Here is a 24,175-nt window from a genome sequence, read left to right on the forward strand (position 1 = left end):
AGACTTTTTGTGCGAGACAGAACAAAGTGTTTTGATGATTAGACAGTGTTTAGACTATAGAAATAAGAGATGCGGTGGCTCAGTGGCTAAGGTACTGAGCTTTCAATCAAAAGGTCAGTAGTTCAGTGGTTCTAATCCCTAGTGCCCCGTAACAGGCTGAGCTCCTGTTACTTGTCCCAGCTTCTGCCAACCTAGCAGTTCGAAAGCATGTAAAAAATGCAAGTAAAAAATAGGGACCACCTTTGGTGGGAAGATAACAGCGTTGCCTGCGCCTTTAGCATTGAGTCATGCCAGCCACATGACCACGGAGACGTCTTCCAACAGCGCTGGCTCTTCGGCTTTCAAACGGAGGTGAGCACCGCCCCCTAGTGTCGGGAACGACTAGCACATATGTGCGAGGGGAACCTTTACCTTTAGACTATAGAAGGAAGAGAGTTATGTTGTAATCATGTAATCATCGAAGAGGTAAATTTGTAATTGTACTTTTAACTGGTATAAAGAAGATCGGAAGCTACTTCTCTGAATTTTTCTTTTTCTTTAATTTCCCCCTTTCTTCCTTAAAAAAATCTTTAATATAAGGGAGAGCAAGAAAGCGAAAGAAAGAAAGAAGGAAAGAAGGAAGGAGTGACGCAGACTGCTAAACAGTCTGTTATTAACAACAGCTGCCTGCAATTACTGCAGGTTCAAGTCCCACCAGGCCCAAGGTTGACTCAGCCTTCCATCCTTTATAAGGTAGGTAAAATGAGGACCCAGATTGTTGGGGGCAATAAGTTGACTTTGTATATAATATACAAATAGGATGAAGACTATTGCTTAACACAGTGTAAGCCGCCCTGAGTCTTCGGAGAAGGGCGGGGTATAAATGTAAATAAATAAATAAGGAAGGAGAGAAAGAAAGAAAGAAAAACACCACGTTTCTTATGGATGCTGGGAGTTGTGGCTCACAATACCCCGAAAGGGGAGGGTTACGCCAGTCTGCCTAGCGCACAACGCGCGCCGGTCTCTGTGGTGCTTTAGCGGAGCCCGGGCTTCTCTTCCGCACCTTGTCGGCATCCGTAGCTCGTTCAGTGGCGCTGTCAGCTGAACTCTTGTCATATGACCGGGAGCGTCGGTTCTCCTTTCTCCGCTCGGTGGCTGACTGCGAATCGCCTGCCGATCCCGGGGCTTTGGTTGCCGGCTTGCTAAGAGAGGTGAGACGTCGTAGCTCTTTCTCCCCCCCGCCCGCAGCGTGGCAGAGCGGAGGTCGCGCGGGGCTGCTTTGCTCGCATCTTGTATACAAGAGGGAAGCTGTAGAGTTAGCGGGCAGCGGGAAGGTGAGAAGGCGCCTCTGCTGCCTTTCTGCCCGACCCTCGCTCGCATAGGCGTTGCTGTCGCGGTGCCGATGGGTAGAGGGAGGAAAAGCAAAACGCTCGCAAGGAGCCCGTGGCCAGCAGTAGATTGCAGCCGTCCGAAAAACGGCCCTGCAGAGACTCCCCAATTCAATGCCTTGCCTCCAGCGCCGACCCTTTAGACCAGGGGTCTCCAACCTTGGCAACTTTAAGCCTGGAGGACTTCAACTCCCAGAATTCCCCGGCCAGCTTTGCTGGCCGGGGATTTCTGGGAGTTGAAGTCCGCCAGGCTTAAAGTTGCCAAGGTTGGAGACCCCTGCTTTAGGCTTCACAGGGAAAGGTCACACAAGTCGGCGGTTCTTTGCCACCCTGGCTCTCTTTTGCTCTCAGGCGTGTTTTTTTCCCCCCCTTCCTTGCCCTGGTTTTAGGAACAATAACTTATTAATATGACTTTCGTGATTTTTTCGGCTCTCTTAATATCCAGACAGTGGCTTTCCCTATAGAAAGAATAAGTCAGATAGGTCAGATGCTTTAAGCCAATATACCGGGTAGATGTCATAAAAGAAACTTTGCATAGACTGATTGGGAGACGGGAACTGCTTCTTCCAAATATTTTCGTTTTCTGACTCTTTGTGTCCCCGAGTTTGCTGAATTGCTCCTGTTCATCCCATCGGTTTGTTAAAGATAGGAATGCATTTCTTGTATTTTTTACCACACTGCTTTTAGAGAGAGAGAGAGACAGATTGTTTGCAGGGCAATACAGCTGAACTTGGTGAGGTTCTTCTGAACAAATCGTAGGCCAGATCAGCTGCCTTTCTCTGAATTAAACCTCGCTTTTGCTAGCATTGCTTTAACCAAAAAAAAAAAAAAAAGGCAGTAATAGCTGTTTCATCCAATAATAGATGTGTATTTGCAGGGGAAAGGAAGGAAGGATTAATCTGGTTTTTGCAGCAATGGTTAAATGACTGTAATACAGTTTCAGCTGGTTTGGTCAGGTAGAGTTGGCTAGTACTGATCAATATCCTGTCCCAGTCATGCAATAAAAACTAAATAGTTGTTTTGGCATCAGAAATTCAGAGTAGGCCAGAAACTATTTGAGGAGAAAACGAAATGGTGAAGGTCATTGGTGCAATGATATTTAGCTGTGCTTCTGCTTTTCTACGTTAGCATAAACGGTTGATATTACATTGGGACATTAAATACAATTTGTCCGTGTTTTTTCAAAAATAAGCTGTGTTCTGTGATCAGTTGCAGTTAAATTTTGGAAAAGCATGTGTAAAAAGATTTAGTTTGAAATGCAAAATTTAAAATATGAAACAATAGGAAGAACAAAATCCAGTAGCTGGTTTCCAGATGGAATTGGATGTGGAAACTTGAGTTGGGATTCTTTTCTTTCATAAGAAATCTCTGTTTAATAAATAACAGGAATTTTATTTTGGTAACAGATATGTAATACTCTGTAATAATGGGGTAGTATTCTGCACATTATTTTGTTTCCTAAAGTAAATTGTTACATGCAATTTACAGAAATCTAACCAAGGAAAAGTAACCACAATAAAGTACATTGTAAATAATAAAAACTATACTATCCCAATTTACAGCTATTAAAAACATAGTTTAAACAAGTCATACTAATTATGTGTCAAATAATTATTTCAGAGGGAGTGCATTTTTGTCCAACTGGAATTCTGTAAGAAAACAAGAATGGCTCTTATTAAAATGTTCAGAAAATTGGTGCCACTGCATTAAGTCTGGTTCACTTCTTACTGAATGAAGTGGGACTGTATGCTCAAAAATAATATATTTTCTATAACAAACATTATAATATGGAGCTTTGTCAATCTAGGTTAATAATACAGCATAAACACAGGATGGTTCATTTTATGAGGTGTGTAACATTTTTATGTTTATAAGAACTTTGAAAATAGTTCAAAAGTTGAATAATTGAATTAAATAGATTTCTTGGTTTGCTTTACCTCAGCCAAGGAATTGTTTGTTTAATTTTCATAATTTAAATAGTAGCAAATATAAAACTATATGTTTGAAGCACATAACATGGTGGTTTCCCTTTTAATATATTTTAATTCTATGCCATATATATTTTAGTATAAGTAACAAATCTTTTTCATTAATTTTATTATTATTATTATTTATTTATTTATTCAAATTTATATACCGCCCTATCTCCCGAAGGACTCAGGGCGGTGTACAGGCATTTAAAAGACATATAAATACAATATAAAACAATTAAAAAACTGATTCTAACAAGCCCGTAAATTTAGAATTAAAATATCAAATAAAACCCAATTTAAAACCAATAATTTAAAATCTAGCTCAGCCCTGCACAATTAAATAAATACGTTTTAAGCCCGCGGCGGAAGGTCCGGAGGTCGGAAAGCTGACGAAGTCCGGGGGGTAGTTCATTCCAGAGGGTGGGGGCCCCCACAGAGAAGGCCCTTCCCCTGGGCGTCGCCAGACGACATTGCCGCGCCGACGGCACCCTGAGGAGACCCTCTGTGAGAGCGCACGGGTCGGTGAGAGATATTCGGTAGCAGTAGGCGGTCCCGTAAGTAGCCCGGCCCAATGCCATGGAGCGCTTTAAAGGTGGTTACCAAAACCTTGAAGCGCACCCGGAAAGCCACAGGTAGCCAGTGCAGCCTGCGCAGGATGGGTGTTATACGGGAGCCACGAGGGGCTCCATCTATCACCCGCGCAGCCGCATTCTGGACTAACTGTAGCCTCCGGATGCCCTTCAAGGGAGCCCCATGTAGAGAGCATTGCAGTAATCCAGGCGAGACGTCACGAGTGCGTGAGTGACCGTGCATAGGGCATCCCGGTCCAGAAAGGGGCGCAACTGGCGTACCAGGCGAACCTGGTAGAACGCTCTCCTGGAGACGGCCGTCAAATGGTCTTCTAGAGACAGCCGTTCATCCAGGAGGACGCCTGTTGCGGACCCTTTCCATCGGGGCCAATGACTCGCCACCGATGGTCAGCCGCGATTTAGCTGACTGTATCGGGATGCCGCATCCACAGCCACTCTGTCTTGGAGGATTGAGCTTGAGCCTATTTCTCCCCATCCAGACCCGTGACGGCCTCCAGGCACCGGGACAGCACTTGATAACCGTTGGGGTGGTCCGGTGTAGAAAAGTACAGCTGGGTGTCATCCGCATACAGCTGGTACTTCACACGAAACCACTGATGATCTCACCCAGCGGCTTCATGTAGATGTTGAACAGAAGGGGCGAGAGAATCGACCCCTGCGGCACCCCACAAGTGAGGCGCCTCGGGGCCGACCTCTGCCCCCCCGTCAACACCGTCTGCGCCCCGTCGGGGAGAGAGGGGGGGGACCACCGATAAACGGGGCCTCCCACTCCCAATCCTCCAACCGCGCAGCAGGATACCATGGTCGATGGTATCGAAAGCCGCTGAGAGGTCTAATAGGACCAGGGCAGAGGAGCAACCCTGTCCCTGGCCCTCCAGAGATCATCCACCAACGCGACCAAAGCCGTCTCCGTGCTGTAACCGGGCCGAAGCCGGACTGGAACGGGTCTAGATAGACAGTTTCATCCAGGTGCAAGGGAAATTGATATGCCACCATACTCTCTACAACCTTCGCCGTGAAGCGAAGGTTGGAGACCGGACGATAATTACCTAAAACAGCCGGGTCCAAGGACGGCTTCTTAAGGAGGGGCCTCACCACCGCCTCTTTCAAGGCGGCCGGGAAGACACCCTCCACCAAAGAAGCGGTCGTAATCGCCTGGAGCCAGCCTCGTGTCACCTCTCGAGTGGCCAGCACCAGCCAAGAGGGGCACGGGTCCAGTAAACACGTGGTGGCATTCAACCTACCCAACAACCTGTCCATGTCCTCGGGAGCCACAGGGTCAAACTCATCCCACACAATGTCACCAAGACCGCCCTCACGCATCTCGCCCGTATCACTGCAATCTTGGTCCAGACCATCCCGAAGCTGAGCGATTTTATCGTATAGATAACGTTAAACTCCTCAGCACGTCCCTGCAGCGGGTCATCCCGCTCCCCCTGGTGTAAGAGGGAGCGGGTCACCCGAAACAGGGCGGCTGGGCGGTTATCTGCCGATGCAATGAGGGGCGAGGCGTAGCTACGCCTCGCTTCCCTCAGTGCCACTAGGTGAGTCCTAGTATTGGGCATCACTTGTGTCCGATCAGCTTCGAGCAGCTAGACCTCCAAAGACTCTCCAGGCGTCTTCTCCGGCGCTTCATCCCTCTCAGCTCCTCGGAGAACCAAGGAGCCGGTTGGGACCTGCGCCGGGTCAGAGGCCGCAAAGGCACGACACGGTCCAAGGCCCCCGTCGCGGCCTGTTCCCAGGCCGCAACAAGTTCCTCAGTCGAGCCGTGAGCCAGACCCTCAGGAAATGGCCCAAGCTCCGTCCGGAACCCATCCGGGTCCATCAGGCGCCTGGGACGGAACCAACGTATCGGTTCCGTCTCCCTGCGGTGGTGGATTTTATTTATTATGTAATTTTATTACATATTACAGTATATTAAATAAAGCTAAAGCAACAACCTAACACACACACACACATACACACACACACACACACACACGGGGGGGGGTGTTAGAGAGAGAGAGAAAGAGAATGAGTCTGATTATAATTTATATAATTGTTTCAGAGATAGTTTAATAGATAAACAAAATAGCATTGTTTTTGTTTATGTATTATTTACTACGTTCCTCAAATTAAGTTATTACAATAGATTGAGGGATCCATGGTGCTCTTTGAGCTTGCTTGTTTTCTTGCTTGTTTTCTTGCTTGTTTTCTTTCATTACCCAAGCTAGGTAACATAATCACGCTAGTAAGGAGTGCTGTTTGCTGTCAGTTTGTCTGTCAGCATTGTGTGTGTGGGGGTGTCTTAGAGATTGTTTGATTGGGGTTGTTTACTGTTGGTATTTTTTGGGGTATTGTTTACTTGTATTTTATTGTTGATTTGAAGTTAATAAGCTTCAGACCAACAATCAAGTAAACAATACCTCAGTCAAGAAACTATCAAAGCGCCAATGAAATTTAGCTTTTCAGATCAATGAAAGTAAACTGATTTCAGTGTTCATGTATTGACTGAAGCATTGTTCAGGTTTACTGCAAACTCATATTCATATTTGTTTCCTTAATAGGTTTTAAATTACAGTAATTATGGATATTCGGGGTGCTGTTGATGCTGCTGTCCCCACCAATATCATTGCTGCTAAAGCAGCTGAAGTTCGGGCTAATAAAGTAAATTGGCAGTTGTATCTACAGTAAGTTTTGAACTGTGTATAAATGGTTATAAGTGGCATAATTTTTCTAAAATAGTTACATAGAGTATATGTAGATGTATTGGAAACTAGAGCACTGTTTAAGACTTGGAAATATCTTGAGTCAGTGGAAATTGGGAAAAATGATTTGTCAGTTATTAGTAATAAGATATTTCAATGTAGTAGTATAATTGTGAACCATACTTCTAGTAACATGTTAAGTAAATTGGCAGTTGTAGCTAAAACCAGGTTTTCAGAATAGCAGATGATTCATTACTTTATTTTAATCAATTATAGATTCAGAAAGACATATAGTCTTTCTGACTACAAATATTTTTTTGACAGCTAGATATATACTTTTTCAAAGCTTCTCATCCCACTTCTTTTCTTATGTTAATATATTATTGCTTCATAGCAAAACAAGGTTCTGATGTTGCCTTCATTATTCTTCTTGAAGATACTTGAAAGTTACTTTACTTCTTTTGCAGAGGGCTAATGATTTCAGGAGAAGACTGTGAATTCATTCAAAGATTTGAACAAAAACGGACTCCAGAAGAAAAGCAAGAATTAATACAAACAGAAGGCAATCAAGTAATATAGTTTCTGTGGGGCAAATAATTATTCAGTGTTATGAATTATTTTGGTTTTATTTTTTTGTTTATTTTTTTTTTTGTTTGAAAAGGTTTGTAGGTCTATTCTTATATGCTATAGTCACAATTTTTTCCAAACTACTTACATTATTAATAGTGACAAAGCAAAGTTATTTTGACTGTTTAAAAATAGTGTGTGCCACTGACATATATTCTCCAGGGAATACCAGTTAATCCATGTTGTGTTGTGTTGTGTTGTGTTGTGTTGTCTTGTATTGTGTTGTGATGTGATGTGATGTGATATTATATTCTACTATATTTTAGATTAGATTAGATTACATTACATTACATCTTCTCAAATTAGGAATATATCCTATTAACTTCTGTGGTGTTTCACCATAATAAAGTTATTCAGCAGTACAATATGTTTACCTGAGTACTCTTTTACAAATTATTTCCTATTATTAATGATCAAATCCTGAAACAGTATTCACATTTTGTTATTTGATATGGGTTTCTAGAAGATAAATTACATATCTCTGTATGTCACTGATTCATATTTTGACACTCAGTAATTGATAGCGGATGCACAAACTGTTTAAATCAGAATTACTGAATTTTCAGGAAAAAAATTGATTATCATGGAAAAACAGTCTGGTGTTCTCTGTTACAATTTTGTGTTCTTTGTTGTTCAGACAATATTATATTCTACAGTCCCTTATCATTGGCCATGCTAGTAGGCATTACACATCAAATTATATAGAATAATCTTGTTATTGGGGTATCTGATGCTTAATTTGTGACATGCAGTCATACATATGTGAATTTACCCTTGTAATACTTTCCACTACCATTATGCTAGCAAGCTTCATAATAAGACAGATAACAAAAGTCTGATGGTTGTGCCACATTATTATAGACTGCATAGTAAATCTGAAGCTACATGCTGCTTTAGTACTCTTTAATAGCCATGCTACAGTAAATAGATTGTTACTTTATTTGTTATATCATAGAATCATCAAAGGACTGGAAGAATCCTTGGAGGTCTTGTAGTCCACCCCAGTCCAACAACACCATAGTCCAACAATATGTATTGGTGTGTTATTAAAAGCAAAATGATGCCATTGTCTGCACAATACTTCAGTTTGAAATGTTTTAAGTTCAAAATAGCAATAGAAATAGAAATAGCACTTAGATTTATATACAGCTTCACAGTACTTTTATAACCCTCTCCTAAGCAGGTTACAGTGTCAGCATATTGCTCCCAACAATCTGAGTCCTCATTTTACTGATCAAGGAAAGATGGAAGGCTGAGTCAACCTTGAACCAGTGAGAATCAAGCTGCCAACCTGCTGGCAGCCTGTAGTCAGCAGAATTAGCTGCAGTGCTGCATTCTAACCACTGTGCCACTATGGCTCTTAATTAAATAATTTTATTAAATATTGTTATAAGCTAGAAACAGCTGTTCTGACCTTACAGAAAATACTAACAACTCAAAATGACCTCAACTCAATGTAGTACTGTTTTGAGTGTGAAACTTTTTACTATGCCTACCCTTTTTTTATAAGATCAGAATAACTTTTCTGAATCTGAAATGCAACATTTTGTGCATCCCTTAAGTACACAATTGTTTCTTGAAAAGGAATCTAGAGGGATATTTCCTTTTCTGTTCTCCCCTAAGTGAAACATTTATTCTAAGAAAGCTTGTGGAAGGCAACATAAGTGAGAGAGTGTCAGAAAGATTTCTTTTCATGCGTGTCCATATATTCATAGTCCTACTAAGTTATTTTATTATATTCTCCACCAGCCTGAAAAATCCATTAAGGATACTGTTTGAAGACAGTTCCGTGTTAATATAATTGTGTGTGTAAATGTAGTCTTGTTTCTCTTAATGTTCAGCTGTCATAGTTCTGATCTTTTGAAACAGTGAAGGAGAAAGAGACAGGCTGCCAGAGCACTTGGTTACAAATAATTTTGTTTATTTTATCCCAAGTTACTTTTGAAAATCAAGTTGGCATTTCAGTATATTTCCTTTTGGTTAACATACATAATTTACTTTAGAGGCAGGTCTTTGCAATTCCTCATATAAATCACAGCAAATATTAGTCTCTATGAATCTGAATTAGAAGTAGCAGAATATATACAGCATTTATTTTTCTATATTGAAGAGAAGAATGTTGCTTCTTCATATGAAATCTAATTGTCTTAGTGATAACTGAATGAATGGAATTTTGCAATAATATGCTTGATGAAAGCATTCTAGAAAATCAATACATGTGAATATTCTGATCCAACAATTTAAAATTGTTTTCATGTTCACTGTACAGCCTCTGCTTGCAGAAATGCAGAGCAAAATGAGAATGAAAACAATGTCTAAAAATTTATTTTTTTCCTAGTGTGCTAAAACATTCATAAGTCTGATGACTCATATCTCCAAGGAACAGACAGTTCAGTACATTTTAACTATGGTTGATGATATGCTGCAGGTACGTTCATTAACTATTTTCATGATTAACTAATTTATATGCAGGTTTCTTATTGCAATATAGGTGGCTTTTCACTTTATATCCACTTTCCCAGTAATGCTGGGCAGATTACACTTCCTGTGAGTAGGATCTCTTAGAAAATACTTCAGCCATTTTTTACAGTGTGGCATGATTACATTTATATCTTGAAATTTCTGAAAGCAAATAATGAGTCAATTGATCTACTTTCAAAATGCACCAAAGAAAGTTGAATCTGATTGTTAAGCTGCTTCTCAATAAGCAAGACTTTCACCATCCTATTCAATAAAGGGTAGTCAAGCTAGTATCCTCCAGATATTATGAACTATGGCCTGCTATCCCATCCAACTGACAGTTTTGGCTAGTATCTGTGAGAGCTGCTTCAGAATTATTTGGGTCTGGAAGTTTTGATTGGTGAAAAATGTAGAATTAGACTGCTAACTGGTATGCCATACTTATGTTAAAAGAAATTATTGCCAGTTGCTTTCCAGGCATAATACAAGGTCAATGTAATCTGGAAATAGAGATACTAAATTACTTTTGCTTTATCAATTCCTTCTCTTTGCTTGAGTCCTATAAAATGAATAACGTTTTCTTAATGTCTTTATAGCATCTGGATTAATACATGATACTTTTATTCTTAGGCATTATTCCAATGAAGTTTGTGTCTTGCAGTTTACCTTAGAATATTTTTGTAGTGTGGCTTTGCTAAATATTGCAGTCATTTGCATTTTTAATGTTGTGTAATTTTATCAAAACATTAAATTGTTTGGGGGAGGGGCTATTTTTCAATCTAGCACTTTTGTATGCTTCAGTGTAGATCATTTTAAGTGCTATGATAATGGATACATTGCAACAGCAAGGGAATCGAATGGCAAATGGACTGCAAGAAGTGTTGATAATGGTGCATTATCATCGGCTTTGATCTAGTTTACTCTTATCACCTAATCATAGCACTAATGCAGGATGAACATCAAAATGTAATTCTATTTATGTGTTATATGTATTGCTTATCTTGCTGGAACGATTTTGAAATAAATCTTATATAAGTATCAGTCATGATCCTTCCCTTCTGGTATCAATAATATATTTATTCTTTTCCTTTCAACAGGAGAATCACCAGCGGGTTAGTATTTTCTTTGACTATGCAAAGAGGGACAAGAACACTGCATGGTCTTATTTCCTGCCAATGTTGAATCGTCAGGATCTTTTCACTGTGCATATGGTAAACTTTCAATCAATAAAAATCTGAAATTTGCAAAATAGTATATTTTTCTAGAAAGAACTGAAGTTCTGTTTTCTGTATTGTTTTTCAGGCTGCCAGAATTATTGCTAAACTAGCAGCTTGGGGACGGGAGCTGATGGAAGGCAGTGACTTAAATTATTACTTCAACTGGATTAAAACTCAGCTTAGTTCACAGGTATATGTATATGTAGTCATACTTAAAATATCTATAAATTAAATTAGTTCAATTAAAATAGTCTTAACAGAAATTACTATTCTGGGCTGCATCTAATATATTGTGGAATTATGTTACTTTCAGTGACATAATATCTTTTTAAAGTTAAATGCATACAAACATTCACTGGATTTCAATAAAGTTGATCAACGTGGGATATATGGACATATCCTTGTTGTGGATCTTCTCCTGAAAAGTACATGAAACTAATATATTTGAGTACTACCAGGTAGCATCACACAACTAGGAAATTTCCTATCAGCTTTTATGCCAAGAAAAGTTACAGGTATGTTACAACACAGAACTCATGATCAAGAGCCGTAGTGGCACAGTGGTTAGAATGCTGTACTGCAAGCTATTTCTGCTGTCTGCCGACTGCCGGCAGTTCCATTCCCATCAGCTCAAGGTTGACTCAGCCTTCCATCCTTCCGAGGTCAGTAAAATGAGGACCCTGATTGTTGGGGGCAATAGGCTGACTCTGTAAACCGTATAGAGAGGGCTGTAAAGTACTATGAAGTGGTATATAATTCTAAGTGCTATTGCTATTATATTTTACTATGACAGCAAACTATAGAAACCTGTAGATTTCTGTTCTATTGATTAATGAAATAAAGAAGAAGATTCCAGTATGAAATGTCTAAATATGTTCCTGAAGTTCATGAACTTGACTGAATGATTATTTTTGTGGATATTTTCAGATTAAAAAGGTCTGAAGGTCTTTCATGAAAATGAAATAAAAAGGACATGCCGTACCCAATTATTCTTTATGAGTCTTCAAAATATAAATTGTGTTTGTAATTGATGCAAACATTGGAATTGCTTCTTTAGATACTTTTCTTTTTCTTTCCTTTGTATTATTTTTTCTTTTACCTTCTTTTTTCTTTTCCTACTTTTTCTTTTATGTTTCTGTGGTTTTTTAAATCTATGTAAATTTCCTTTAAATAAAAATAATAATTCTGAGAGTATATCTTTTTTTGTTTTATGCCAGAAACTACGTGGTACTGGAAGTGCTAATGAACCTGGAACTGATGTAAGTATATATTTCTTCAAGAAAATAGTCTGGATTTGGGCTAACCTTTGTTCTTTTTGGTTGCACTAGAAGTTAATTTTGTTTCAGTAGTATATACTAAAATATTTTTTAGTAGGCAGCTCTTGAAATAATACTTATTTGAATTCTCTTTCAATTCTCTTTTTACTCTAAAATCTTACGTTCAAGAGTCTGAGACTTCTTCTTACTGAAGTGTCTATTGAAATGTACCCAATGGAAACCTATCAGTCAGAATTTGCAAAACAAGGCTGTTAGCCTAGAGAATCTAAGGATCCAATATAATAGCACTGCATGCAGCACTGAGGTATTTAACAAATTGTGTCTAGATTATTCTAGCTCCTGAGTTAATTTTGTGGTAGAGGAAGATGTGTGGATGATTGAAGGATGGTATGTTGTAATGAGAACAAGGACCCAGTTGAAATCCTTAGGCTAGAAGACAGGCTGCAGCAAATGATAAACTGCTTTGGTACTGAGTTGTGTATAGATAGTCATAAGGGAATGCAGGAACAGTATTGGTAACCATTAGTGAACAACTAGCTATAGTGAGGATAGCAATCTAACAAAAGAGCCCCTGATTGGCTTTCAAGCATTGAACATGGCATCTCTGGAGAGGCAATAGTTGGGACATTTTGCAATCAAATGGAAAACGGATTAATAGGGAGACTTCATCTGCTGTCCCCTGAAGAACTTCAAGTTTATCCTTCTATAAGTCACATTTGATAAAACTGGAGAAACTCAACATTTTGAGTACACATGTTCTTTTTGTTAGTCCTCATAAAGGGATTGACACAATTAACTATCTTGTAGAGATTTTTGTACCTAAATATGATTAGTTAAAAGGAATAGAAGCTTTTGATGAAGAAGGAATTTTGATGGATTCTTCAGTAACTTGCTGACTTTATTTTTGTGCATGCATAGATGAAGAAGCATAAGAGTTTATCAATTTACCAGATTTTTTTAAATATAGTTCTTGTTTGTGTAAGATTGTGAGACTGATTGGCTGTTTTTAGACACGATAGCTTCATTTTAAGTGTCTATTCAGAAAAAACATATACTTTGACTACTACATAAATTCCTTTTCCTATTTTGGAATCTTAACTGTAGGAAAAGAATTAATAATAATTAAGAAAAAATCTGTTTTATGTATATAGGTATATGAAATACTTTTGTTTAGTTTCCTGTTGCAAAGTAAGATACATCAATCAGCTGTGTGGGTTGGTTCTACATGAAAGATACCACATGACTACTTATTAGCCATTCTTTGGAAAGTTTAGTAAAATCGCTTTGTTGCATGCTGAACATTTGTAAACCAGTCACCTCTGTGCAGAACATGCAAGTTCAACTTCAGAACAGATCTGGGACTTTTGGAAAGAACCAGACGAGGTTCTTCTGAAATCATAATCTGTTTTGGTTTAACTGCTTTGTGGCACCAGATTTTTGTTTATTATTCTCTATATATAAATGTATGACAGATTGAAATAATACACATTCATTTCTGGCTTGGAGTACTTCTTGCTTTTTTAAGTTCATTCAGCACAGAATGTGTTTTCAGTGTTGTTACTCTATTAATCATTTTGAAAAGATCAGCCTTACGCTCCATATGAGATAAATAGGGTATTTTTTAAAATAATTCTTATAAATGTATTTGGATAGATTGTAGGAGTCTGTAGAAAAACGAGATAATGTTGTTAACATGCATTGCCAATAGGTACTGTAGAAGCCCTTAGTCCAAAAAGGTACTGCAACTTACTTAAGAATGTAGTATTGAAAAAGTTAACTCTGCATTCAACCCTAAAGTCTTAATAAACCAATAAAAAGCTTAATATATTTGGTGAATTAGAATGAACATTTTGTTTTGTTTTTTTAATTGAACTTTCTCCAGCCTGAAAGTAGCAGCAGGCATTTCTACTGTTGGGCCAGCTTCTGATTTCATGATCGATGAATAATCGGAGACTTCTTACTTAAGAAATCATATTATATACATATCTTTAGGGAAGTGTATTCTTCTTTCATGTAGAGTTCACAGTATGTCCAGTGTGTTGCTGGGTGTTTGCAGTTGATGCTCAGAGTCAATGAATACCGTTTTGCATGGGTAGAATCAGATGGAGTAAACTGGTGAGTATTTGTAAGAAAAAAAATCAGTGCTTTTAGTGGACTGTCTTCTTGGGGCATATTTAGATGTCTGATTTAGAAGAATATCATTGTAATGCCTTTTAAAAGAGACATTCTCTGTGGGTGAGCAGAAAATTGTACTTAAAGAATAATGGGGACTACTTGTTATATTATGGACAGAAACAGTGGCAATAATGAATTATAAACATAAATCTGAATTCATTTAAAACTGCTATTCTGTTCGCAGTAAACTTGGATTAAATTGCATTGAATGCTGAGGAATTGCTCCAGGACATTTAAGTTAAATGAAAACACACTCATGTTGAATGTTCAATCAAGGCACTCCATAAGTGCAATTCAACAGTGAAACTAATAATAGTTGTGGCTTTCAGGAGAATATGTAATTTCATTACCCAGAAAAAATACCATGGCCAATGACCAATGGCCTCCCATGGTCATTGCTGATTTAAGAGGTTTACAAGAACTCTAAAAATCAGCCTTTACATGATTTCCCCCTATCTTTTTTTTTTGAAAAAGAGAGACCAGCTTTTCAAGATCTTGGGAATAAGGGCAGAATAGAGACTGATCAGATAGAAACTGTATTTTCTAAATGTCTTTTCCCCCCCTCCAGTATAATGGGAGTATTGAGTAACAAGTGCGGTTTCCAGCTTCAATATCAGATGATTTTCTCTGTCTGGCTCTTGGCCTTCAGTCCCCAAATGTGTGAACACTTGCGGCGTTATAATATTGTTCCTGTTTTATCTGATATCCTTCAAGAGTCTGTAAAAGAGAAAGTAACCAGGATCATTTTGGCAGCATTTCGGGTGAGTGGATGAAGCACACTGAGTAGATCAAACTGGCTGTGGTGTGTTTTTATATATATATTGTAACTTGGGGTTGTTTGACTGTTTTCTTTTCAAGCAAGAATTGGCTTCTGAACTGGCTTCAGTTGTTGGCTTCAGTTGTTTGTTCTTCACTATAGTTCCAGTTCATATCAAGACCCTATGCCTGAGAAGGGTCTGTTTGTTGGCAATATTTACAGTATTTTGGAACAGAGTGTCCCAATAGGGGGACTAATGGAGGGGGATTGTGCCACAGTCTTGAATTGGATTTACTGTACATTGCCTATTAAAAGAGAGAGAGAGAGATGCAGCATTAAAGTACATGGTAAATGTCATGTCTGCCAAACCATTTTTCCTTAATATTTTCAGATTTTAAAGTTGTGAAGGTAGGGACACATTTGTGTCTCCAGTGAGTTGATTTGTATGTTGATCCTTTCATTTGTTTCCATGGCTGTTATAGTATCATTTTAAATAAAAAAGTATAATTTTTTTCTTGTAAGCTTACTGAGAGAACAGCTTAGTAGTATTATAAATATTAAAATATATAGCCATAAGTCACAAAACAATATATTTTTCATTTATGATAGATGACATTTTAAAAATTTCTTATATTTTCCCTCCTAGAATTTTCTAGAAAAGTCCACTGAGAGAGAAACCCGCCAAGAATATGCTCTTGCCATGATCCAGTGCAAAGTACTGAAGCAATTAGAAAATTTGGAGCAACAGAAATATGATGATGAAGATATAAGTGAGGATATAAAATTTCTGTTGGATAAACTTGGAGAGAGTGTCCAGGATCTCAGGTAATATTTGCATTTAGAATCTTAAAAATGGCATAATAAGAATGTTGGTCAGACTTCAGTTAAAACTCTTTTCCTCACAAAACTATTAGTTCTGATCAGATACAAGTTGAGACATTAAGAATAGTTAATCTCAAAGTGCTGTTTCTAAAAACTTAGCAGGAAATCATTTTGAGAGCACTTAAAAAAACCTCTTCTAATAAATTGTGTCTTTAGATGGTTTGCACTTAAAATTAAAAAAGTCTGGTGGTCACAGCTACCACAATTAATCTTTCAATTACATCCCCCATTATAACAAAAACTCCAAATAATGTAGAATAAAGACTATTAACATTATTAATATAGTTAACTCTTCTTAAATTTAAATGACGATTTTGTGGTTTAGATACCTGGATAATGAGTGAATTTCATAGAGCTTATAAATCAATATTTTGAAGGGTAAGGCAAATGTTCTAAGAGAGAACGGTCTCTTAGAACAGGGGTCCCTAACCTCCGAGCTTTGGCCAACAACCAAGCCATGGCTATTTGGAATTAGGCCGTGTGAGTGGCTGGCCAGAAAGTTGTTCTTTGTCTTAGAACAAAGAATGTTTAATCTGACTTTTCTCAACAATATTACCACCACTTTAAAAATGAAATTGTAAAACCAATATACTCTAGGACAGTGATGGCTAACCTTTTTGTTGTCGCATGCCAAAAGCATGGGGTGTATGGGGGGGGGAGGTCATGCGCATGTGTGCCCATAAATCACATGCGTGTGTGACCCTCCCGCACTTCTCCTGCTTTTGGCACTCGATGGCAAAAAGGTTACCAGTGGGCCCAGGAGGCCTGTTTTTCACTCTTCCCAGCCTCCAGAGGCTTTCATGGAGCCTGGGGAGAGCGAAAATGGCCTTCCCCATCCCCCCCGAGGCACTCCAGAAGCCGGAAAATCTTGACTTCCAGTGGGCCCGGAAGGCCTGAAAATTAGCTGGCTGGCGTGCGCATGTACACTGGAGCTAAGCTAGGGCAACTCTTGCGTGGCCACAGATATGGCTCCACGTGCCACCTGTGGCACATGTGCCATAGATTCGCCATCACAGCTCTAGGAGAAATTTTCTTTGATATTAGGAACAATAAAATGTAATTTTTTAATTACTTTAAAATAGAAGTTTAAAAAAATAAAAAGTAGGTCAACTGAAAAACAGAGGACAATATATGATGCCCTATTGCTTTTTCCACCGGACTTAAATAGCTGCACATTCCTAATCTTAACTACCAAACTAATTCAACAAAACATTTTGACATGTTTACTGGGCACTCTAAAGAATGTTTTAAAAGTATTGGCTGTCAACTCCATTATGCTAAAAGTGTAAAATGAACATAGGAATACTTACTCAAATGATTTACTCATCAGCCACTATTGCCCTATTTTGGTTTCATATGATATGACATTACAAAGCTGATTACAATTTAAAGTTATAAGAATACTTTTAAATTATATAGCATAAATATTGAACATATTATTATATAAGGAATAATGGAATCACCAAGCACGGGGGCCAGCAAAAACAAATTACTCTTTAATATTGTAAAGACAGCATGATCCCAGAGTGACAGTCGGATCAGGGATATGTATTCCTTTTCTGTTATGAACTAGTTTGATATCAGTATAATAGGAAGATTGCCAATATTATTCCATGTGATTAAAATGCTTTTCCTTTTATGCTTTTTCTCAAGAATCTTTTGTTCCTAAATTCATCTTCAATTTTTGTGCAGTTCTTTTGATGAATATAGTTCAGAGCTTAAGTCCGGAAGACTGGAATGGAGTCCTGTTCACAAATCTGAGAAATTCTGGAGGGAGAATGCTGTAAGATTAAATGAAAAGAATTATGAATTGTTGAAGTACGTTCCCAGATTCCTTCCTTTTCCCCCATTTTTCCTTTAAAAATTGAAATGTATCTGTTGTTCAGAATAATGAAAATTGCATTTGTAACCTCTAGGCAAGATGAAATTTAAATTTCACTTCAGGGAAACACTTCCTCTTTAAACAAAATATAGTGTGATTCTTTAGATTGCCCTATTGTTTTGAAGAGTGTCTTTGGCATTCCTACTGGAACCCTTCTGTTTTAAAACCATGTTTTTGTGAAAGAGCAAATTACATTTTTATTGTTTTAAAATGTAGGCTACAACAAGAGTATTAGTTTATAAATTCTTAAAAATTTTGTGTTATGAGATGGAACAAATGTTTGTACTTCATTTCTACAAAGTGGAACCACCACTTTAAATTCCAGAGAAGCAAACATATATAGATGTAAACATATCCAACTTTTATTTCCTGGAAACATGGAGACTATTGAAAATTGTAGAATGAGCTTGTGTAAGGTTCATGGAGTCTCCATGGAAATGCAAATAAATAACATTAACATAAAAATCAGCATCAAGTATATGTATGTGCCATCTGAATATAGCACATCTCTACAGTGAAGCCAATTTTTTTTAGATATTTATATTATCCAGTTAAACTGGTATGTTCCTACAGCTGTCAGTGATTTTTTTAAACTTATAATTTGGACTTCTGGCTTTGAAATCTAATTTGGATGCATATTAAATCAATAGGTTTAGTTGTGCGTGAGTCACATTGACAACTTTCAAGAATGCCTTTGTTCAGAAATTAACTGAATATGCTTCATTATTTGTAATCAAAGGAATAAAATAATTAAAACATATTTTTGTGGTATATTTTAATAAGATAGTTTATTATTTTCATATGGTTAGTGAAGTAAGTTGATACGGACTTTTTAGAAATAAATATTTCTAAATATTTGGATGCATATTCTAATATTTTAAACATTCTAATATTTTGTAAAAAAAATTTAAATCTTACTATGTACATAAAATTGTATTGTAGAATTTTGACAAAACTTTTGGAAGTATCAGACGATCCTCAGGTTTTGGCTGTAGCTGCTCATGATGTGGGAGAATACGTACGACACTATCCTCGAGGAAAACGGTAGGCAAAATTTACTCCTTAAATCTGCTTCAAGTTATTGTAGTAGTTATTTCAATTTTACGTAGAAGTTTTTTTATGATTGTGTGCAACTGTAAAATGCCTGCAACAACTGTCCTATTAATTAAGCTTTAAATCAGGGTTGTCAAACTCAAGGCCCTCAGGTCGGATCCAGCCTTCAGGGTGTTTAGATCTGGCCTATGGGGCCAACTGGAAATAGGAAAGGACTGGCCTGCGATGCCTCTGCCGGTGAAAACGGAGCTCAGGAGGGCCGCGCAAGGCTCTATTTTCATTGGCAGAAGGCTGCAGAAGGATTCCCCAGTCCTGCCTGAGCCACCACAGCTGCCCCCTGACATGAGTGATGTCAAGCTGACCATGCCCCCCCTGGCCATACACCCCTCCCCCCCCAAGATCGAAACACAACCTTGATACGGCCCTCAATGAAATCAAGTTTGACACCCCTGTTTTAAATAGATGTATGTACTTTGCTTATTTGAAGATGTAAAAAAAATCTAAATGTCCCATTGAAAAACAAAGTTAAGACTGGTTTTTTAAAACGCAAAGGAAATCAGAATCCATTAACATATGCATTTAATCTCTTTTTTTATCTTTAAAAAATCTTGTTATTCTGTTCATATTTCCTACTGCTTCCCCTGGAAAAAATTGACAGTGAATTCAAAACAAATTCCAGTATTGCAGTTAGCTGGCATTCAGTCCCCTCAAGCAGCCATTCCAAAAGAAAATGGGTGCCTAGCTTCCATGTTGCATTTAGTAAATGCCAGAAAGGTGAAGAGTGAGAATGCCATTTTTACTATAAACCATTTGAAGAACATATATTTATATGGCCTCTGAAGTAGGATTATTTCATGCCTGTTATTACATTTCCATTTTTGTGTAAGAAAAACTAATTATGCTAAAGTGATGTGTATTTTGATTATTTAGAGCTGAACTATTTTACATTCTGTTTAGGATCTGGAACAAAGTGACTCCACTACAAGTTCATAATTTGAAATTTCTAATTGTGAGAAATCAGAAGAGGAAGTAATATCAATCATATATCTGCCCATGTCATTTTACATATCCCACTACCCTTTCTCTTTCTTTGTTTGTTTAGTGTGATTGAACAGCTTGGTGGAAAACAGCTTGTGATGAATCATATGCATCATGAAGACCAGCAGGTTCGCTACAATGCCTTACTTGCTGTGCAAAAGTTGATGGTTCATAATTGGTATGTGATGGCTAATTTTTATTTCTGTATTGACAAAAGGAATTTATTTTCTCATTCATTAAATCTTAATTATGAAGTATGGTAAATCTTAATTATGAAGTATCAGTGGTTAATAATGATATTCTGATTATTTTTGTTATTCACACCAATAAATGAAAGTAAAATTGCTGAAATGGATTGGTATGGCTTTTTATTGTTTCTTTTTTTCTATACATCTATGATATTTCAGTACTTGACAAGGGCTTATTTGTACACTTTAGTATTTGTGAGTTGTCAATGAATGTTTAATGACATATAACTTGATCTTTGATGACAATTTGTGCTTTTTGCTTATTTTTTGGGGTATATTTTACTGAAATGTCTTGCAAGATTTTATTCTTCCGTAATACGTTGTTCCTGAAATCTATCTGTATGTGATTGATAAAATATAAATATAATTTAATGCACATTCTCTTTATGCATTTGGTAAATGTATTAATTACAGAAATTACGAATAATTAACTTGCCTACTTGTTTTTCATAAAGTCTATATCTATATTTTATTCATATTAACTGGAGTTTTTAGGATTTGTATTACAAAAAATCTACATCCTGTCAAGCAGCTCCTAGAATTTAATAGCATTATTGCTTATGCAGCAGACATAACATAATCAATAGTACTTTACTCGGGCTCTACTTTTTCTGCAGTTTTTCAGTGGCTACTTAGAATGCATGCAGCACTATCAGTGATAGAACGTTTAGCTCCACATCAAGAAAAAAAGTTAAAGCATTCATTTAAAAGTCCAGAAAGTCAGGAATACAATGGAATTGAGATTGAGGCATTATTCGCTGAATCTCATTACTGAGACAAGGTTCTTTATAAATTAAGATTAATTTTATCATCGCTAACTATTACAAATAGTAGTTCTTCCTCTGTGAAACTTTGGCTATGAGACTTTTCTCACAATAGTTCTTGTAGCATCATATAGATTGGTTATTTATTTATTTAAAACATTTATCTAGCCACTCATCTTCTAATCATTTCTGGGGGGGCTCCCATTCAAAAGTTAAGGCAACATATAAAACCATATTAAAACTATACAACTAAACATTTTAAAATATTAAAAACAAACCTGGTGCTAAATCAGACTCATAGTGTGCAGTTATCCAATCTGATACCAACACTTGGGAGAAAAGCCAGGTCTTCAAAGCCAAATTTCAGTGTGCAGAGTATTCCATAGGGCAGGGTCTGTCATGGAATAGACATGCTTCCTAGCTCCCAATATTGGATGGTAATATTTAGGGGAAGGGACTAGCTATGTGCCTACCCTATGTGACCTGGTAGGGCAGGTAGATGTTCTTAGGAAAGACGGTCCTGCAGACAACTTGGCCCTGTTCCTGGGCTTTAAAGGTGATCACCAACATGTTGAATACACCAAGAAAGAAACTGGAAGCCAGTGTAGCTCACACAGCAAAGATGCTACATGGGTAAACCTAGTGGTCTCCATTACTGTGCATGCTGTTGCATTCTGGACTAGTTAACATTCTTGGGTTATCTTAAAGGGCAGCCTCATGTAGAGTGTATTGCAGTAATCCATAAGGTCACCATCACTCTTTTATATATATATTTAAAATAGTGGTATTGTACAACATAAATTTGCAATTACTGAGCAGCCTTCTTGAATATTATTGTTCTCACTGTTTTGGCATCAGTCTGAGTCTCACTGATGGCTACATGCATTATTTCATCTCACCAATAAGTGTCCCACTATGCCTTGCATCTATTCTGTGCTAACGCATCAAATTATCTATAATTCAGTAACTAAATTTTTGCTTGATGTTGGCATAAATAGCACGGTCCCACATTGTGAGACGCGCATATAGTCAATTTTGTATGATTTTCTTTTTGAATGATATATGAATATTGGGGGGAGGAAGCATATATAAATACCATGTATACCATAGCAGACGTTAACAAAGTCTAGTAATTTTCAGGACTGCAAGCTACTTCCAATATAAAGCTAGTGAATTAAATTACTGCATTAGAGATAGTGGGGTAATCATGTACTGCACCAGGCTTTTGGTCTTGAAGAAGTGCAAACAAGTGCTTTTTAGAATCAATTACTGTGCATGCTTCCTGAGGCTTACAGTACTTTAGCAGAATTGGCAGCATTTCATACACATAATTCCTTTATTTAAAAGTAAAATAAAACTGATGTTTATGAACTATATATTGTATTAATTAGAAAGCTAATTTTTATTTTGGTGTTTGAAATTAATGTTATAATAATGTGAAGCTGCATAAAATATTAGACCTAAAATGTTCTTTTAACTTGATCTCCAAGTTAATTTAACAATGCTTAGCTGTTTTTTCTTTCCAGTAATAAATGTTGTCTTCTTCTAGTCTTTTGCTACAGCGATTATGTTCAATGTCCTTGTTATTTTTAGTTTAACCTTTCTGTGCATCATGTAATATAACTGAGCTGGCATACGTGTACAGATGAAAAAACATATTTTCTTACAGAATCTTAATAAGGGTCAGTCACAATTAAGTTGCTCTATGTAAAAATTCAGTTCTTCCCCTGCTTGTCTTGTTGCAAATGTCTTTATTCAAGTACTGTAAATGGATGACATGTTTCAGACCCCCCTTTTAAATTCAGAAGCACAAAGACAGCACAAAGAAGTTCTGTGTTTGGTTTGATTGATTCTCGAATGTAGCACAATTTCATAGAATTCTGACTCTTAAGCCTCTACAACTTGTTAATATTCTACTTCTTTCTTAACTGCGAAACATTAAGTACCCAACCTTTAGGGATTACTAGATTTGAAGAGATTAATACTAACCAATTTGCTGCAATAGTTAAAATGTTGAAGAAGAACTGGTGAAACCTAGTCTGAAGTCCATCTTTAGGCATGGCGAACTCACTGGATAATTTTGATCCACTGTCTCTTTTTCAATCCAACCTATATCAAGGGATTGTGGGGATTGAAATCCTCATGTGAGATCCCCCTGTCTGCATAGGACTTTTTAGGTACACAGATGTTATGGAATAGTGTAGCACATATGAGGAGAGGATCAGATTAACTTAATTTTATTATAGAGAAATGCTAGTTTTCCTAGCAAAGCTAGGAATTATAATCTCTGAAGAAAGACTACACGATGCCTTATTTTTCACCACCTTTTCCAACAATTATTGTATGATGTACAATAAAATTTAAAGCTATCATATGGTCAATGCTCATCTAACATAAACTAGCATGAATTCGGTCTGATATTTGGTCTCCTTATTTAAAATTCAAATTTGAATATGTTCTAAAAACTAGAATCTCTGAACTGTGAAAGGATTGACAGTAAATTGCATACTTGATTTTCATTACCTCTTCTTGTTTATTCCTTTCTGGAAAAACTTCATTTAAGTATTGTCTTCTCATAATTTTTTTTCTTCCCTTTTCCACATTGCTTTTTTGTAGGGAATATCTTGGAAAACAGCTACAATCAGAACAGCCTCAAACAGCTGCAGCACGAAGCTGAGCCTCAACTCTCTTTGCTGAGATAATCATAATTGCTACAAGTACCTTCAAGTACACAGAAGAAAATAATGTAGTTGAAGTCTCTTTAGCTGTCTGCTACTGTGAGCTTTCCTTCCAATAAATCTTCCAATCTTGTTGCCTGAAGGGCCTTGTCTTGTAAATCATTTCATTTGCTAGCAGGAATACAAATCCAAGATAGCTAATGTGTAATGTCTTTATTTTATGTATTTATTGTCTTAAAAAAATAAAGAATAATTATTCCATATTGGTTTTTTATCGTTCTTTATTGGCTGCAAATCAGGTTCACTTTGAAAAGTGATTAGGGTTTTTTCTTATTGATTTATTTATTGAAAGCTTTTTTATCTTCGGCACCAATTTTTTAAATTATGGATTTAGATACAATTTTTAGGGAGACGAGATGAAAAACCTGGCAGAGTTGTCATTTAGCACAATGAATGGAATTGCCATTCCCACACCCTTTCTGGCTGGCTCCTTTTCATGA

At 37.2% G+C, this 24,175-nt stretch overlaps 1 protein-coding gene across 1 annotated transcript; it reads left to right on the top strand.

Annotated features, from left to right (window-relative positions):
• The first annotated feature begins 1,041 nt into the window (after positions 1–1,041).
• Positions 1,042–23,936, top strand: ATP6V1H (ATPase H+ transporting V1 subunit H). Its single transcript, XM_058177495.1, has 14 exons — positions 1,042–1,190; positions 6,477–6,599; positions 7,085–7,187; positions 9,583–9,672; positions 10,802–10,915; positions 11,007–11,111; positions 12,139–12,180; positions 14,216–14,313; positions 14,942–15,134; positions 15,777–15,955; positions 17,705–17,830; positions 18,837–18,938; positions 20,050–20,163; positions 23,614–23,936. The coding sequence occupies exons 2-14, from the start codon at positions 6,496–6,498 to the stop codon at positions 23,672–23,674; spliced, it is 1,431 nt and encodes a 476-aa protein (XP_058033478.1). The 5' UTR covers positions 1,042–1,190; positions 6,477–6,495; the 3' UTR covers positions 23,675–23,936.
• Positions 23,937–24,175: the final 239 nt, after the last annotated feature.

The sequence above is a fragment of the Ahaetulla prasina genome, chromosome 3 (assembly GCF_028640845.1).
Source record: "Ahaetulla prasina isolate Xishuangbanna chromosome 3, ASM2864084v1, whole genome shotgun sequence".
In the NCBI taxonomy this organism is placed as follows: domain Eukaryota; kingdom Metazoa; phylum Chordata; class Lepidosauria; order Squamata; family Colubridae; genus Ahaetulla; species Ahaetulla prasina.